The sequence below is a fragment of the Cupressus sempervirens genome, chromosome 5 (genome assembly GCF_028749045.1).
Source record: "Cupressus sempervirens isolate cs-2001-9-10 chromosome 5, ASM2874904v1, whole genome shotgun sequence".
In the NCBI taxonomy this organism is placed as follows: domain Eukaryota; kingdom Viridiplantae; phylum Streptophyta; class Pinopsida; order Cupressales; family Cupressaceae; genus Cupressus; species Cupressus sempervirens.
This window is the reverse complement of record NC_143122.1, coordinates 259,514,719-259,534,782: the sequence shown is the minus strand read 5'-3', so window position 1 is coordinate 259,534,782 and position 20,064 is coordinate 259,514,719. Positions and strand designations below refer to the sequence as shown.

The 20,064-nt window shown below is 36.0% G+C and overlaps 1 protein-coding gene across 2 annotated transcripts in view; it reads left to right on the top strand.

Moving 5' to 3' along the window:
• The window catches only part of LOC149555531 (uncharacterized), a 130,498-nt gene that overhangs the window by 84,393 nt on the left and 26,041 nt on the right, over window positions 1–20,064 (top strand). For both annotated transcript variants that reach the window (XM_089829619.1, XM_089829620.1), the window contains exon 4: window positions 9,087–9,195. In XM_089829619.1, the coding sequence (XP_089685745.1) occupies window positions 9,087–9,195 (109 nt within the window). The remainder of the gene's footprint in view (window positions 1–9,086; window positions 9,196–20,064) is intronic.

Here is a 20,064-nt window from a genome sequence, read left to right as displayed (position 1 = left end):
TTGCCTTGCATCCTTCTTTCTCTTCTGCTGCCTCATGCTCTTCAATATATTTTAACACAGTTTGATTTGGTATAGGGGCACCTTTTTTGCTAGGGCATTTCTTGACTCTTTCAGTGTAACCACATAAATGACCTACCACACAATAATAAGAACTATTTCTTTCTACACCAAATCCTCGACGTCTCCAACGAAATGCACCACCCCTTGGAAGGGGTTTTAAAATGTCTACATGCTTCCATAGAGGAGAATTAGAGTTGGGTTCCATTCTTTGTTCGGTGTTGCCTATTGATGTAGAGTTCGATGACATTCCTTTCCCTATGGTAAGAAATTAGATACATGTTCATAATTTATATGCAAGAAAATGACAAATTCTGGAATAATGGAAAAGAACATATGGAGATTGAAAGAGAAATGGAAAAATGAAAAAATTAGAACAAAAACAATAGCAAATGGAATAAGATCTTACCTTTTCCAGCCATTACAAGCTTGCAAATGTGTATGAATGATGCACAAACACTTGAAGACCACAACAAATCAATTTTCAAACTCCTCTTTGCACAACCGGATGCTTGCTCAAAAACTTATGTGCTCTCCCTTAAGACAAAATAACTTGTTTAGAAACATAAAATGACAATGAGAGGGCACAAAAACAATTCATAAGAACTTTTAGGTTTTATGGACGCTAAAAGCAATTAAATTTCGCTCAAAATACTCTTTTTTAGCCATCTGTGGGGCCTACTTTGCGGCGGGTTTGAACTAGGTTTGAAAATATGGAGTTGGTTTGCCCTGGGTTCCAGTTCGAACCCGATTGAACCAACAGTGCAAAAGTCACACTAGCATCGAACCAAGTTCGAATCGGACTTGAAGTTCGAACTTTCTTGGGTGCGGAGGGGGGGGGAGGAGGTACCCGTGCAACTTAGTTTCCAACACAACTTCAATAACATTTAATACTTGGCAAGGGTTATAATTAATTAAATAAATGACCCCTTCCAATGATGACTCAACCCTCAACTTAAGTGAGATTATAAAGTTAAATTATAACTTTACAATAAGCCATTTAATGCTCTAATAATAATTTGGCTACTAAAAATATAATAATGCCCAAAATACTCATCATTTAAATATGCTGTCTGAAATAGAAGTCACACCTATTATTTGTCCATGTGACCAAAAACACTTTTCAAAAATAGAAAGAATCCATCTCAATCAATACCCGACTTACTACAAATAGTAAGTACACAAAATTAAGCCCAAACAAGTCCAATCTAAAGCCAAATAGAGACCAACTTGTAACTTACTGAATTGTGGAGAAGACAAGACCCTCCCAAGCCAAGCCAATGCTTCAAAAGACTCTTTATCCACGATAATTAGCCTACAATGATCACAATAATAAGCTAAAGTCTCAAACTTCGATGTTGGCAAAAATGGGGATAGTACAAGTACAATTGTTGAGGAATTTGATGAGTGAGTTTGAACTGGTGAATTTAAAAACTGGTGCAAATTGGATAATGATGTTACAATGGGGTATTGGTGAAATGGTATCAAATGAGCAACAAAATCTTGTAAATGAATTAGAGAACTCAAACTTCTTGAACGATGCCAGAGGTGGAGTTAGACAAAAGGAGTTGAAGAAGGCGTTGATTGGTGATTGCAAAAATGATAGAGGCCGAAGCACTAGGTGTGGTGAGATTGATCAAAACAGAGGTTGTGGAAGCGGTGATAGTTTGATACCTGATGATGGAGTGTATTTTTCTAGATTTGTGGATTTACAAGGTCGACATAGCCATTTCCTTCTTGATTAAGAGGATATGTGGGTCACGAATGAGATTGGGATTTATATTCTGAATCCTATCAAAGGTTCATAAGTTCCTCTTATGGAACATCTTCTTGGGGTGTGTAATACTAGAGTATCCTTCGGTTGGATAATCTGGTTCCGATATATATTGAATTGAGGGTTTGTGATTATTCTCTTTCATATGATCTAGATAATTATATGCCAAAAGCTGACAATCTTGCATCACCCAAAAATATTTTCTTTCAGTTTATCTATATATTGATCATTTGGACAGTTTTCCTGTTATTTTGCGTTGTGTTCAATCTAGTTGGCTTGTTTTCTTATGCGATCCTTATGGTGTGGTCTAGGCTTTATGAAGATTGTATATCTAGCTTTGCATCTTATTTCGATGTTTCTAGACGAAGTTCTCTTAGGATTAGTTTAGTCCCATACTAACTTTCCTGTTCTAATGGGCAAGGTGGCAAGTTGCGGCTTGTGATGAAGATTCACGACATGCGATGCTTAATGGCGCATTGGTCTATGTTGTTATATGATTGATCAACCCTCTTGTATGTTCGCACAATAGGATGTATTTATTTGGGGTTGTTCTTATGGATTTGGGTCTTAACATATATGTCTGCAATACGTTTCCTTTGTCTCAAAATTTAATGATTGGATGAGCTGACTTGTGGCTAGCAATCTTATATGTAAGTAGGGTAGTGGTTCTTGTTTAGAGAGAAGGATTAAGGAGCTTTAGAGAAGGATAGAGAAGAATTGGTAGAAGCAAGTTTGGATAGATAGTGTATGATGAAACATCATAATTTTGAGGAATGATCAAGTGCGAATATGTTATCGAAGGTAGTGAATGCATATGTCTTGTTATTAGTTGTATATTGACAATGATGATGCAATAACTGTATTTGCAGGCCAACTTGATGAGAATCCAATGATATTTCTTCTTTTGAGTTTCATTTCTTGTCAGTTTGTTTGAGCATTTCCACTATGGCATAATCTAGCTGCAAGATTAGAAATCTCCTTTGGAGGTTCTTACACCTTGACTCTGTCAAGATCATAGTTCAAAGTATTGTTATCGACTACTTATCATTGAGGGCCAAAAAAAGATATCAGGAAATATTAGAGATAAGTTGGAAACATTTCGGGAACTTAAAAAGTTGCTTAAATTCAATCAGAAATGCATTTTTTCTGCAAAATTTAATAAGGAGATGCATCTAATAAGTTAGTAAATGAGTAAACCACCAAACAAGCTGATCTAGATATATATAAATTCAAATAGGTAAGAAAATCGCATCCTCATGTGGAATGCTGATGGTTGGTAGCCACAGTCTAATAGTTTGAACTCTGAAGAAAACTAAAACTAGCAAATTGGCTTTGTAAAATTATAAGCAAGTACAAGTAAAATATCAAAACAATCTATGTAGTTAGAAGAGTTTAAGGATTGTTAATTCTGTAACTTGTTAATGCATACTAGTCTGAGAATAGATCAGTTCGATCTGAGATTGTATGATATATATAGGACAAATTGTATGCATTGTCTCCTTTATAAATTGGCGCCTAACCTTGGGATGGTTGTTTAAGACTAAACTAAACTTAGTTGTGAATATTTGTAATTAAACTTAATCATCCTTAGAAAGCCGCCGACTTCTAGAGGGTTGGGCAAATAATTTTGGAAGAGACATGTCCTTTCTAAGGACATATCCCTTGACTCCTATATATATAGAGGGTAAGGATGAAGTCTAACGACACACAAGAACAAATAAGTCTGCTCCTTAGTCATTACTACCTTCATACAAATAGCAGAAGTAAAACTCGGAACTCTGATTTACATTTCAAATCCAGTTGAAGGCAATAATCTGAAATTATTCACAGCAAGTATAAAGAAAATAGAGAGGGCAGAATTTAATCTATATTCAGTCCAAGGAATTTGCACGAACTTTACAAGGCTCTTGTAGATGATAATGATGCTAAGGCTATACTAGTAAACAACTTGCTTTCAAAATACAATAATGTTACTTTTACACTCAGTCAAATTACTTCAAAGACCTTAGAAGATATGATTTTAGCTGTTTAGTAAAAGAAGAGAACAAGAAACAATGATATAAGATCAGGGGCAATTGTGTGTTTTTATTAAAGGGTCACACAACTCGGGCTTGTAGATCTTGAGCTAGTATTGTTCTTAAAGGAAAAGTGAAAGAATAATCTAATGAAGTGAGCTTGGCTTGTGTTGAGGATGAAGATACACCAAATGGTGATGATTTTTATTTTCGTCCTAATCATAAATTTGTGCTTTGAGCCTTCACATTTGGAGGTTGGTGGCATTGGAGGACGGAGGAATTTCCATCATCTCAAGCTATCTTCTCACTTTGATCTGGTGTTTTGCATGATAAGCATTTTTGGGTTTAGTTTCTTGCTTTCCTTTGGATTTTCTTTTTTTTGATGTTGACAATCTTTGAAGGATGCATTGTGAAGATTGATTTTGGATACAAGTTCAATATTTTCTTTTGAGCTCAATATGGATTGTTGTTCAATGAGCTTGAGATTATATGATCGATTTGTAGTCATTAGACAAAGATAGAGCTTATCATAGCTCTTAGGGATTGTTGAAAGAGAATTCAACATTCTCTAATTTGAGAGTTTGGGACTAAGAGCTTAAGACATAGCTTAGATCTATACCTTTCTGAAGGTCAAGAGATAGTTTAATGAAGCTTGCTTGGTTTAGGATTTGCTTCTTCAGGAGAAGATCTTAAAATGTGAATTTATATTAGAATCAACAAATATTGTTGTGTAATTCTTAAGGGGGTCCCTTGGCAATGTGAAGTTTGCGTTTATAGAGGTAAATTTTTAGGAACAAAGTAATAGGGGGGCTTGTTAGCATAGCAGTTAATATTCCATTGTTTGTTATGGAAGTTATGCAGTTACTCTGATTATATACCTTCTGTAATCTTTCGTTCGTCCTATGTGCCTGATAGTAGTTACCTTTTGGTCCCGTGTGCCTGATAGCCAGCTACTTGTTGGTCCTCTATGCCTGATGGCCAGTTACCCGTTGGTCCCATGTGCCTGATGGCTAGCTACCCGTTGGTCCTGTGTGCCTAATGGCTAGCTACCCGTTGGTCCTATGTGTCTAATGGCCAGTTACCTGCTGGTCCCATGTTCTAGATGGCCAGTTACCTATTGGTCCTGTGTGCCTGATAGCCAGTTACTCGTTGGTCCGTGTGCTTGATGGCCAGTTACTTGTTGGCCCTATAGTATAGCTGAATGGAGTGAATAGTGATGTACAGACTGTTTGGGGTGGGCCGTATGGTAGATGAAAGGAGATGTGAAAGCATGTGGTGAGGGCCAGGAAAGGTCATATGACCGTACGGTTTATGATGTCCATACGGTAGAACAAGGGGAAGTTAGAAGCGTGTACAGAGGGGAATGACTTATTGAGGTCGTACGTCTGTACGGTCACAGGGGCAGGAGGATGAATGGTGAAGGAAAGATGATGATGGAAAACAAAGAAGTTCGACAACACCGTTTCAAATGCAATGCAATATATTAAAAACAAGAATAACTTGTAGATAATTAGAGACCGAACAGATACATACTTGTACCAAATAATAATAATACTCCACATAAAAATGATGCTCCAATTTGCTAGATCCGAGCCAAACAATACACAGACAGAATAGGGTGAGCGTTGAATCCCACCGAAACCGGAGAGCCAAGTAGGGAAGATTTTTCACTTCCGAAATGGCAAAGACAAAGAATCCCAATAGGAATTCCCAGTACAAAGAAATAATCCAAATTGCATACCAACGACTACCTAGAAGCTGTGCTTAAATACCCATTGGGAAAACCTTTCCGAGGGTGTACAAAGATAGCCGGTGACAACACTTACCAATAGACACTAAAACAAAAATGGGTCCGAGATATACTAAATCAATCAAAACCACATACAAATATTAACTTTAGACCCTATATTAATTAATTAAAGTAACTAATTAAAGGCCCTTTAATTGTATTATTTAAATTCTAGGACCAGTTAATTAATTAAATTAAATTAAAATTGGGGACATTACAAATGCTCGCCGGCCAAAAATTGCTTGCCCTCAAGCAATACGCAAACTCCAGGATCCCAAACCATGCGTGGATGCAGATTGCTGGAAATTCTATGCTTCTTCAAGATCACATATGCATAATTGAATTCAATTGAGATGAGTAGACCGCCATTCGGGCTCCACTGCGCCACTCTGATATAAACATTGCTATGCCCAAAACCACCAGATCCCAAGGGAGCCAATCATCAGATAGATCAGTAATCTTCATGTAATCATCAATCTCCTTAGGTTCTTCACAACACATGTAGATCCTATTATTTTTATGAGGAAGCACTTCACATGGAAAAATTGCAGTCATGCATGACTTAGGCACAACTGAAGGGTAAACTCCATATTTAGCCCATTGTGGTTGCTCCTGCAAGGAATCGTCCATAGCATATCCAGGATATTGAACAACCATCAATAGAACCTCATTTGGAGGGCCATTGACAGAACCCAAATTTTCATCAAGAGATGATTGACAATATTTGTGTCGGTATCTTCCTCCAGAATCCATTCCTTCATCTTTGATTCGGGTGCCAAATAGATTCTTTCTTTGTGGTAAATAACATTGCAAACCACCTTGTATTTGTCATCCTGCACTTGACCATCCAACAGTTGGCACACAATAAGTATTCTTGGAGTATTCTACTAACAGATGTGCCCTTCGATTGGATGGAAACTGAGCCATAGTGTAATCCAAGTCAAAGCTCTCCATTCTCCCAACAGGCTGGCAGAATCACCAGCTTTGATACCACTAATGTTTCATTCGCCTCGTGTGCCTAATAGCAGTTACCTGTTGGTCTCGTGTGCCTGATAGCCAGTTACCTGTTGGTCTCGTGTGCCTAATGGCCAGCTACGCATTGGTCTAGTGTGCTTGATGGCTAGCTACCTGGTGGTCCAGTGTGCTTGATGGCCAGTTAACTATTGGCCATACAGTATAGATGAATGGAGTGAATAGTGATGTATAGACTGTTTGGAGTGGGTCCTACAGTAGCTTGGAATGGAGTACAATGGAGTACAAAAGGTGGTGTTGATTAGTCGTATGGTAGCCTGGAGAGTCGTATGGTATTGTGATGTTGTAGTACAGACAGAGATGGCCATACAGTATGGTAATGCTGTGGCACAGGCAGAGATGGCCATATAGAATGGTAATGTTGAAACATAGACAGATGCACTGTGTGTTGCACCAAACCAAGGGTAGTAGATGGTGTCTGGATAGAGGAGGAATACTGAGTCATACAACCAAAAGTTTATAGATCCGAATTCATAAATAAACCAAACAAGAATGGAGATTGAACATGAATATCCCTCAATTAATATTTGCAATAAGATGGTGCTCCAATTTGTCAGATCTGAGTGAAGTATTATATGCAACGGAATAAGGTGAGGGTTAAATCCCATCGAAACTGGACAAGCCAAGTAGGGAAGATCTTTCACTTCTGAAATGGCTAACAATAGAGCATCCCAACGGGAATTCGCAATACAAAGCAAATAATTCAAATCACATACTTACGATTACCTACAAGCCGTGCTTAAATACCTACCGGGGAAAACCTTTCCGATGGTGTACAAAGATAGCTAACGGTAACACTTACCAATAGACACTAAAACAAAAATGCGTCCGAGATATACTAAATCAATCAAAACCACACATACAAATATTAACTTGGACCCCATATTAATTAATTAAAGTAACTAATTAAAGGCTCTTAAATTGTATTATTTAAATTCTGGAACCGGTTAATTAATTAATTAAATTAAATTATTACATTAAAATTGGGGAAGTTATGCAGTTACTCCGATTATATATCTTCCTACATATGTATCTTTGGTATTGTGTAAAAAGATATCGAAGTATTGACTTGTCCCTCTTCTTCAGACTAGTTGTGTTTGTAGTATTGGAATGTGTCGAAACTGAACAAATCAACTAGAAGAAATTAGATTAACAACCTAACTAGGTGCAGATCAAACTAGTAGTCACTGGAGCAATTTACAGAAGTCAAAATGAAATTCTTTGCCTTAGCCATCTTCTTTGTTCAATGAACATGATCAAAGAGGTAAAATCATGGTTTTTGCAAAAAAAAAAGATCTATTTCTTCCACTAGCGTCTGAAACTTATGCTTCCAATGCGTAATATTTGAGGCTCCCTTTAAGTGGTCAAACTCTCTGAGATAAAACTTTGTCATATTTGTTATTACTAGATTATTTGGAAATTAATCAAATTAGCTAAAATGAACTAGATCATCAATCTAACTAGGTGCAGATTCACAAGTCCAAATTTCGTCAATCATTAAAGACTCTTAGGATTTACGCCCATGGGAATAAATCAGCCAAATATCAAGGCTTAAAATAAACATTCCAGTCACTTAACAATTTATCATAAGCCTTTATTCGTCTCACAAGCATGGATCAGGTTCAATCATTGAAAGTTGTGCATCACTTCTACGGAAACCCTTTGGCAAATCCCCCTCATGGGCAACAACCATTTCCATCTGTAGAAACCTTGGAAGTTTCAAATTCTCCTCTCCAATCCATGTTAAAAATTCCACCCAAGGTAAGCAGATTCTACACTCTAGGGTTTGAACAAATTATAAAATTGAAGAATGTTGACCTTCAATCTATCATATAGCTAGAGTGCTTTCACATACATACACAAAAGCTAAACATATGAGAAGCTAAAACAATAAACTGAAGTTAGAATCAGTCTGCATTCTGTGAAAATAAAGTTATTGTTTGAAAAATCACAACAGCTCTTTCTGCAGTTTGGATTACAAAAAATAGTGATGCCAGGAGTTAATAAATAACACACAAACTAGGCACACATTTTTTAATCTTATTTTTAGATATTTTAATATACCAAAATCTGACCAAAAAATATCCAGTGATCCCAAAATAAAATATTTAGAATTTTTTTAAAAATAGGTGCTGTAGCCCTAAAAAAGACGAAAAAACACCTAAGATAAAGGAAAAAGCTTTAATCACTATATTGAACACTTTTTCTGAACTTGCAGTTATAATAGAACAAAAACAAAGACAATCAATAGGCATTTCAATGCCCAGAAAAGCTGCGTAGTTACACCAAGAAAACCCTGCCAAAAACAGTCTTAAATTCTTAATTTCTAATTCTAATTATCAAATTACTGTACCGGTGTTGAGAACAACTGCAGGTTGTCCACCATAATTTCTAACAATATGAATACATTTTCATGCAGGTATGGCTCTCCTAGCATAGATGAAATTGAAAAATTCTCCAACATTTATTCTATGCATCTGGATAAAGCCAAAGAATCTGGAGATTTGCCGGACAATTTGGTTTTAGAGGTAATTATTTGAAGCTCTTGCTCATGATTGTCTTGTTGGAAAGATGTTGAGATTTCTCTATAAAAATGTGTCTTTTGTAACTCAGACTTTCCATGTTGTTTATCTGTAATTTATTTGTTGCAATATCTTATCTTTGCAAATTGCTGAACTCTTGTCCTGCAATTTATGAACGTAGTTCAGCTAAAAGAACGCTCTACTTGGACACTCTTATATTCAGTGTATTTGTTGGAAAATCTAAACATTTCCATAGTGCTGTCAATCTCAGGTCTTTGCTCTTGATATATGAATATACCAGCTAAAAGGATAATGTACTTGGAGTTAAAGCACTCTATTATAAACAATCAGAGCAACTGGCTGGAATCAAAACCATCGACATTGTGTTCCATTTAAGTTGTATTCAAAGTGCATCCATTTAATGTTGCTTGTATATATAATAATACTATATATATCCTATTTGCACAACTTTTTCAGTCTTAGTTTTAGTTGATTCTATGTTTTTAGAGGAGCTCTAGATGTTATGAGCGATGAAGTTATCTTCTCCATGAGAGCTTCTCCTATTTCTTTGATCTTTGGTCTACAGTGAACTATTACTTGGCCTTGGAACTTGTGTAATTAATTGTAATGTCCTCATTTTTAGTAGCTTCCTGCAGTTGTCTAGGTTAGCTCATCATGGCAACCCTCATGAGCTGACAGGGAGTTCCGAGGGGCTTTGAGTGGTTTCTATATTTGGCAATGCATTGGTGGCATTGGTAGTTGGTTGCCATTTGCATATTGTTGAGCATGTTGGGTGGATATTTTGCAACCGACAGTTTTGGGCACAAATTAACCACAACGTGTGAGACAGAGTCTCTCCTACCTTAAAGGGAAGGCTCCCCCTTCTCACGGTTCCTTGGATCAACTCAAGGTAAGCAAGAAGTCAAGAAATTTTATAAAATGGGTCTTACTAATATCCTTTTTTCTTATTTTTCAAGAAAGAGTCCACTTACTCGTGGAGCGAGTAATGGGTAGGGTGAATCTCTAACTACACTTCTATCAAGAGTTGGAAACAGTGATACTGATTAACCTTCACTAACTCAAAGGCTAGCTGAAAATGTACCGGTTTGGTTCTAAGTTTGGTCGTACTTCTACACGAAAAAACTTTACAATTAGGGCACAAAGCCTCCTAAAAGTAAGAATAACTTAACTATTCTAAGAAAGAAGTTAAGTTACAGACAAAGCTTCTAGCTATATATTTTCACAACCGCTCCCAATCAAAGTTTTGGCTCCGATTGCTTCTTAAATCACTATGCTCTTTTATTGAACACACAATAATAACATGAATCAATAGACACAAATTATAGTCAAAGCTTTTAATTTGCTATATCACAACTGCTTCTAGTCAAAGCTTCGAATCCAATTGCTTATTTTATTCACTTTTCTCCCAAATTTGTACTACACAATCGAAGTTATGCTTGCACAAATGTGGTAGAGCTTTCTTATATACAACAAAAGATGATTTTTACAATGAGGGGCACTCCTTTATATAGGCACAGGAGTTGAGAAAAAGGTGGAGGAAAAAGTGGGAGCAACTCAACCAACTTTGACCTGGTCTAACTAAAAGAGAAAATATAGGGTTACATGCAACTGCACATGCAACTCGCATTACATCTTTTCATGTACATGCAACTCGCATTACATGTAATTACACATCTCATGTAATGCATTCTCTTCAATTACAACCATGAAAGAAGAAGAAGAATAAAGACGGAAGAGAATTTGAACAATCTTAGGAATTTTCCTGAAAGGCCTTGTACTTGGCAATGCTATCCCGGATGATAACAGAATTGGGAGTTCTTGTATTTTGTTCCACTGCATTCACCTTGATAACCATGGTGTTGCGTTTTTTGAACACCTCCAACTTTGATGAATTGTCCGTTGTCATTTGAAAACTTTATGTGATTCAACTTTTCTCGCTCAAGTTGTTGTCAATTCTTCTTTGTAGATCAGCACAAATTGGAGTCTTTGACACTTTGAAAACCTTTTTGATGATGTCCGGATGTAAACTCAAAATAACTTTCCATTAGGAGCTTTAACCTTTTTTTTTAAAGTAAAGTGTTTGGCGTATGGAAATGCATGCAAATGGAGATTGCTGATTTCCAAAATGTGACTTAGGATTTTGAAGATGTTATTACATGAAAAATGATTACATGTAACAAGGGATGAAGGATGAGATGGAATGCGAAGGTGGATGATGGACAAGCTTTTACATGTAAGTGCAAATGAAAGATGAGGTGCAAAGCATGGAAAGATGCAAAAAATGGAAAAACATGTATTTGCTCATGGAGGCGAGAATGCATATGGAAAATGGAAAATGGAGGAGGGATAATGAACTTTATAGTCATCTTTGGTGAAAAGGTGAAGTCAAAGTACGTGAAAGATGAAAATGACATCTTTTTGACTTTTCGAAAAGCGACCTTAAATCAAAATCGAACCTTTTGGATGCAATTACACATAAGACTTTTCATGCAATCGTGTCGTGTGAATGGATGCAGAAAGTGAGATGAATGAAAATGAAAGTGGAAAATGGGATTACATGTTTGTGCGAATGGTGAATGAGATGAAAAACATGTAATCGCATTTGTCGGATGAGATGCAAAGTGTTGTGGCATGGAAAATGGAAGTGGAATGTGATGATGCTTTCGCATGAAGTGAAGCAACAAAAAGTTCTTGGGAAAGATCTTTTGACTTCTTCAAAATGGAGAAAACCAACAAGCAAACACAAAACACAAAAACATAAAGAAAACCGTACCTTTGGAAAGTGACTCAAACATGCCAAGATGCAAAACATTTCAACACTCAAATTCGAAATTGGAGCTTGAGAAAGAACGAAAAACATGAAAATGAACCATTTCTTCATTTTTAAAGGAAAAATGCACTATTCATGGCATATATTTGGACAAATGTGCAATAACAAGCCATAATATGCATGAAAATAGCAAGATAAGCATGAATTGATGAGCAAGTTTGAAAATGTCCACCCACTTGGAGGTTAAAGAGCCAAAATAGCAAGTTTTATAGACTTGAAGACTAATTCTTCCTCAAATCCGGATTTTCAAACAACTTTTTGACTTTTTCCATACTTCCATTTAACAAAAATTAATGAGCAATGAAGGGTCGAATTTGACATGAAACTGCCAAATACATTGTCTCTAAAGACAATATCATGCATTTAAAACTCAAAAACAATCCCTCTTGCTCAAAGGTATGGGCTGAAAATGCATTTTTTTGAGTTTTTTGAACAAAAACATGATTTTTTAATGCAAAAGTCTGGGCCGTTTTTGTAAAATCGTGACCAAAAAATGTATGTTTTTGAGTCATTTTTGACTTGTGAATGCAAAAACGACTTCCCCAAATGTATATACATGGATCAAAATGCAAAAAAGTAGATAAAAATCCCAATTTTCTAGGCGTTTTTAGCAAAAACGTGATTCATTAAAGGCATGAAATAAATTTGTTTTTGGCTTCGAAGTGCAAAAATGTGAGCCAAGATGTATTGCAAATGATTGAAGATGCCAAAACACCTCTTTTCCTTGCAAAAACATGATATAAATCACTCTAAATGGATTTATTTGAAGATTTTTCCAAAAACGTGCCCTTGGAAGGAGCTTGAAAAAATATTTTTTAGCAAGATAAATCCATTTTTGATGTTAGAAAATCCATTGCCAAGCAAAAACGACCCTATTGAAGAAGATCTCATGAAAAACTATAAAGTAAATCTCTTACAATCTCCAAAATTGGGTTCTTGGAGGCCGAGTGCATGCATTTCTTCAAAATCGGACTTTGTGGAGGTCAAGACACATTTTAAAACATGCTTTTAGTTAAAATGGGACCTTTTGGGTGCATAGCATAATTAAAAATCTTTCAACAAGGCAAATTGGACCTTTTTGGGTCAAGAACATATTTTAAAATGTGCAAACAATCAAAATCGGACCTTTTGGAAGGGAATGCACATCTTAAGTTACATCTCACATTTTGGATGCAAAGACATAAAAACTTGCCTTTTGATGCAATGACATAAAAAAGGTTCACTTATGATAACCTTTTGATGTAATGACATCAAAAAGGTCCACCAAGTTGAATTTTAAATGTAGTGACATGTGAAATGTCCACTTTTGATGGATTTTACATGTAATTGCATATAAAATGTCCACTTTTGATAACTTAAAGTCATTTAATCCACGTAAATTTATAAAAATGTTACTAAATGGGTCATAAAAAATATTTATATATCATATTAATAAAATATAACATATAAACATCATTTAAAACATAGCATTTAAATGAACATTTGATTTAAAATTAAAAAATTAAACTGGAACTATATAGTTATATAGTCACTCTAAGTGAAAAATTAAAAAGTAACTCAACTTAAAATTATAACATAAAGTGCACTATAGTCACTTTAAATTAAAAATTTAAAGTTAAAGTAACTTAAAAACATAACAACAAGTGAATTTAAGTTATATTTTTCAAAAAGTGAATGTCAAATTAGAAATATAACATGATATTTTTAATTCGTGCTATTGCACCAAAAAGGTCCACTTTTGAGGCACTAAAACAAACATATCTCTTGACTGACAACTCCGATTGAGCTTTAGGTTAGACCGAATTGAAGAGAAAAGAGAAAGGCATGACATGAGCAAAACCAAAGGATTAAAAACCAACAAATGCAAACTCAAAAGTAAAGAAAAAGATGACGAAGACTTCAAAAATCAAGCAAAGGCTCGACAAAAACAAAATGAAAAAGACTTGACGAAAGCCTTCAGTAAAACAATTTGATAGACGAATTAAAGTCAATTGATCGATTAACATTAAACAATTGAATATCAAATTAAACTTAGAGAAAAATGAAACTAGCTTGAAAAAGTTTTGTGTTGTTACCAACATTTTGTGGTGACAAAATGTAGGACAACAAAGCATATTATTGATGGTGTTCATATTTATTAGATTATTAACGAGGCTTCATTATTATAAAAACACTTAATGTTATTTCATGTTATAATTTGGTGTTGTGAAGTTGAAGCCTCTTAAGTGAGAAGTATGAAGAGGAAGCTAAGTTGCACAATTACATTATAAATATGACTCCATTTGTGAGAAATTGGCATCCAATTGCCATTTTCTTTTTTAATATCTCTTGTGAGGGTTTGTATTGAGTTGGTGAATTCAATCCATTGCTGAAGTATAATGGATTTGATTTGATTTCTAGCATTTGGATGTGGTGCTTTCTTTTTCTGTGATCACTGTTGCTGAGAAGGTGGTTTATGCTGGAGAGATTGGTGATTTATACTAGTAATTTAAAATTCTGGGTTTTGGTAATTCCTAGCTCTGTTATTGTGAGAGTATTGCATCTGCTTTTAGTCGAAATTGTGTGGAAGGTTTGGTGATTGAGAGTCTCAGAATTGTATTGCCATTACCATCTTCTGTTTGGCGTGACTTTGTATTAAATTTTTGGCACTCTATTCGCTGCATTTTGAGTGCCTCAGTAACCCTCTATTTGTGGCAGCATTGGGGCTGTTTGTTGAGTGTCTGGTATGCCCAGAACTGGGGGTTTTCACTCTACAATTCTATGTGGATAATCTGCAAATTGAAATGCCAAAATTCCCTGTTAAATTGGCGTTTAGATATCTGCTGCTGGGCGTTATTTGATCTGCATATAAGTGTTTGGAGTTTTCTGTTCTTTGCGTCACAACTCTTTGCATTTAGGAGTTCGATAATCCTTGAATCTGAACACCAAACTACAGATTTTTGGACGATGGGAATCATAGGGTTGAATCTGCATTTTAGGTTATGCAAATTGCCCTATCGGCTGTGAATTCGGATGCCACTTTAAGGGTGTATGGTCTCTGCAATCCACACCAGCTTGGGCATTTACTTTAATACAACATTAAAGCCAATATTGGTGTCAACTCAAGACTGTTGTGACCCATAATACTTGGGCTGTGATTTGAAGCTTGACGGCCATTGTTCGCCGAGTCTATTATTTCTAGGTTTATGTTATTTCAATTACTTGTACATGTTGCAACTGTGATTTGAATAAGAATTGCATATTGCTCACTTTATCAACATTGGCATATTGTATGAATTATCAATTTAAGATTTTAATACTTCATTTCATTCACATGCACATGCACGCATGCACACACACCCACATGAACACGCATGCACGCACACACACCCACATGAACACGCACGCACGCACACACCCCCACACACCCACCCACACATACCCACACCCACACACACCCACCCAAACACACCCCCACACCTACACCCACACACCCACAACCACGTGCACACACACCCCCCCCAGCCCCCATCCCACGCACACACACACGCCAACCCACGCCCATGCACCACTCCCCCCACACCTGCCCACCAACACCCCACACCCACACCCACACCAATAGGCACACGCACGCTCACTCATGCACCCACACCTACACACACCCACCCACACCCACACATACCCACCCACCCACATCTACACCCACCCACAAACACACACACACACACACCCACACCCTCACCCCCACGCCCACACCCACACCCACAACCACACACACAAAAACACACACACAGACACACAAATGCACAAACATACACACACACATTCGAAACCCAAAAAAGACAAAATTGTAAAATCCGTTATACACAACAAAAGGAGATAGATATTTTTTCGGTTTGCCAAGGAAAATACAGTTGGGTTCTTTACATTAATTTTTGGTAAGTTTTAAATTGATTGGTGTTTAGTATGGGTATAAAGACAGATACAAACTGTTATTTTGATAAGGGATTAGTTTTGGTAATGTACTTGAGGAAGATGTTTGGTTCTTAGACTTGATTTATAATTATCATATGGAAGGGTTATTGAATGGCTTTACTAGTTATGGTAGATATGACTGGAGAGGATGGCATTTAGAAGTGACTTGAGAATTGTTAGAGTTGAGGAGCCATCTACCCTCTAGTGAAGATATTAATTGCTTGGTCGTTAGCAAGAAAATGGAAGGAGACTATGGGCAGAGGATGTTTAGAGAGTTTGTAAAAGGTGAAAAAGTTGTGCTTGGAGAGGTTGTGACTTTCAACAATGTTGCAGATGCTAAGGAAGAAGAGAACGAGACCTAAGCAAGTGATAATGAAGCCTTAGTGGAAGTCAGAGGAACATTAGGTCTCCTAATATCCTATCTTTCACCCCAAATGATTCATTGTTAAGAGCGTTAATTGCTTAAAAGATAATATAAAAAAGAAGTGTCTTTTTTATGTATTTGAATACATAAAAGTTACTCTCTTGTTGATTTTTTAATGAACATTTTATGAGTGTTTGGGGAAATGCCAAAACTTAGATCTCTAGGTTACTAATTGTCACAAATTAAATATAAGGTAAATGAATGGGAACTACAAGATGTATAAACTCAACACACTGCAAAATATATCCACGGGAAAACTCCATAAAACATTATTCTATTATGAACACGCAAAATTATTTATAAAATAATAGATAAAACTTAGGGATATCACTACTTTTTCATTTGTACATTGCCAATAATACCTCGTGTATAAGTGATAGAATTCACTAGAAATCTCTAAAAGTGGAATTATACCTCAACGATTAGCAGATCCTTAAATTTAGGAGGGACAGCAAAATAACGTAATGGGTTTTTGTTAAGTCTATTCAAAATTATTTTGTATATACTTGTTAATCTAATAGTTTCCTAGTTTATTAGTTATTAAATAGTATATACTTTGTAAAGTGCATAAGAATTTGAGTTATTGGTTTGCTGGAAGTATATGTTGGGTTTGGAACCAATTTGTACTTGATTTAGATCTTGATTTAAGGCAGGTGGGAATGCATTCAAGGAACAAATCAAAGCCTAGGCATTTAGAAGACCAAATTAAAGTAGCACTATTAAATATAAAATTCATTCATTTTGGTTTAACATTCAGCCTTTCTTGCCATCAAAGATTGATCAGTGTGTAATATTGCGCCTGGATATATAACCCAATTTCTCAAAAAAAACTTACAAAAATGTAAACTAATGATTCATGCAAGCTTTCAGATTTTTACCAGCACATAATAATCTCAGAAAAACTATTTCATTCCACTTTCAGCAGTACATATGAAATACCAGCAGCAGTATGTTTTCCCAAATGGATATTATAATCAAACTTTTCAGTAAACTTTCACCTCCAATTGTGAACACAGAAAATAACAGTTAGATTGGAGAAAAAGAGATAGAGTTCAAGCACAAGTGAAACACCTGATATGACGTCTCCCACAGGGAATGGTCTTTGTATCTAATGGCTCGAGGGTTTCCACCCTCAAACCGGCTCAAGGTTTTTGTACCAATTCTTCAAGAGAAGAAACCTGAAATCCAAACCAATATCCAAGCATGTTGAAATGAATCAAGCTTCCTTCTTTCAATGGCCAATATAGCGACTCTTTAGTTTCCACTACCCGTCTCTTCATCTTTTAAGTAAAATGTCATTTTTCCATTTAATAGAAATAAAGCCTTTTTAATAATAAAGTGATTTAAATATATGTGTCTTAATTTAATAGTCACTTTTTCAAATAACTATTGAATCATTTGGCATTCAAGTAAATAACCAATCAAACTTAGAACAATATGTGTGATAGCTCGTTGGAAAGGTCTCGGTGAGCAGCTCTAAGTCCAATACTAAAATGCCAAAAATACTGAACCTTGTTGACTTACTATAAATAGTAAGTATCCTGGAAACCCTGAAAAATCACTCCGATAGGCCTAAAATTGAGAGTGCCAAGGCCGAATCCCATATTAATCCCTATAAAGTCCTGGTTAGCCCACGAAACCATAGTCAAAAGGGCTAATGACACGAGGAAATAGTGGCTAAAGAAAGGGGACATTACAGTCATACCTTCCCAAAGATTGCTTGCCCTCAAGCAATCTGTATGTACATGATGTTACCAAAATGCCTAGATACCATACCAACCTCAAGGAAGCTGCTCCTCCGAGTCACCATATTACTCTTATACAAACATGTCTAGAATTGTGAATCCACTTATTAATACTCCACAACAACAGTGCGTCAATCATACTAATACCAGGATTCCGATTGGTCGGGCTGTCACGACCATGAGATATGAGGAAATAGAAATGTCTCAAGGATCTATTAACATGGGACAACCCTCCACTTGTAAGTGATCTCATGTGGAAACACCCATCCTACAATAAATCATAATTGCCCATCCTAAACTGCTGATGCAGGGAGCAAATTGCTCAATAAATGAAATCAACACCAAGGGTGTAGGAAGGCTAATACTAAAATCACTGAGTTCATAGGTTTCACGAGTAAAGAAGGGATGAAAACCCATCCCCCATGATCAAAATACAACTCTCATTAGTCCTCAACCAAGATTGGTTTAGCTGTTGGGGCATAAAATCCATCCAACTCATATGTAAGTTAGAATCTGAAACAATGTTTAAGCTAATCGAAGAATGAGAAACAATACGGACTCCAAAAGTTGTTCCACCACTCCAGTCCTGTAAACAAAACTCATCACTAGAAACTGCACCTGGGTCTCAAATCCTGCAGTCAATTCCATCCTCATCATGGAAATCGGAAAGACCTTTGTTATCCAACTCAAAAAAGTGGATTATTATATGTCAAATCCAGTTTACCTGAAACAAACAATTGTCAACCAACTGAATATTTTCCAACTCATATTGTAGTTGTGGTGGTTCCAACAATTTGTTACTTGATCTCTTGGAACAACTATCCAAGTCATAAGTCTACTGAATGTTATCAAGTTCCTTGATCACCTACTTGAAAAACTCAGTCTTTTCCCTGTTCTCCTATTCCCTGAACTTACTAGTGACCAAAATTTGATTTTGTGCTTTTTGAAGGGCAACCCGATTGTTAACCAATGTTTCCTGAGCAACATTAAGCTCTTTGTTGAGATTATTAATCTCATACTGTTTTTTCCTCAATTGATCAACAACCTTTAAAATGTAATTCCTGTCTGAAAATAGACATAGATAATTTGATTTGAAAGACTCAAAGGTTACTTTGACTCTCTGTAAATCAACAATATAAGAATCACCTTCCATTTCCTTCTTCCTCTTTTCCATTTGAGCCTTCTTGTAGAGATTTTAAGGGTCGTGTGAGTTTCATTATATCACACTAAGACTGCAACAATCATATCTTTAGTAACTTTCAGCTGCTTCTTCAAAGCATGCCTCTCATCATTTTCACCATCATCCTGGGGTGCTATCTTTTTTTGGCCCCTTAACTCACTATCATGCCTAAATGAGTTGCTGCATAAAGAACACATGATTCATCACTCCTCTCAAGGGGGTCATCAATATTATCGTAGGCGTCATGCTCCCTATTTGATTGATTTTTATGCAAGGGCAAGGTTTCTGTCATCTCATCATTCTCAAAAAATTTTCACGATCTTGAGATCCAAACAGTCTCTCAGATTGAGTAAGACTATCCTCAACAGAATGCGTTTTGATTACAACCTCAAAATCACTAATGTAGAGATTTGTATATCCTACACCATTAACAAAAACTGGACTTATCTCCCCACCAATATTTGTGTTATTTTGTGGGGGCAAATCTGTGAAATTCCTATCATTTTTGTTGCTGTTCTGAATTTCTTTGGCTGCACTATCTTCATTAGAATACCCACAAACATGATTAGATGTCCAACTTTCATGGTAAGTGAAACAAATTTTCTCTCTTCTCATTTTGTTCTTTCTCTTTTCCAAAGATCTTGCAACCTGTAGCCTATTAGTTCATTTTTAGTCATGTGCTTTTTGAGCTTTCCAATTTTATGCTCAAAACCTTTTGGAG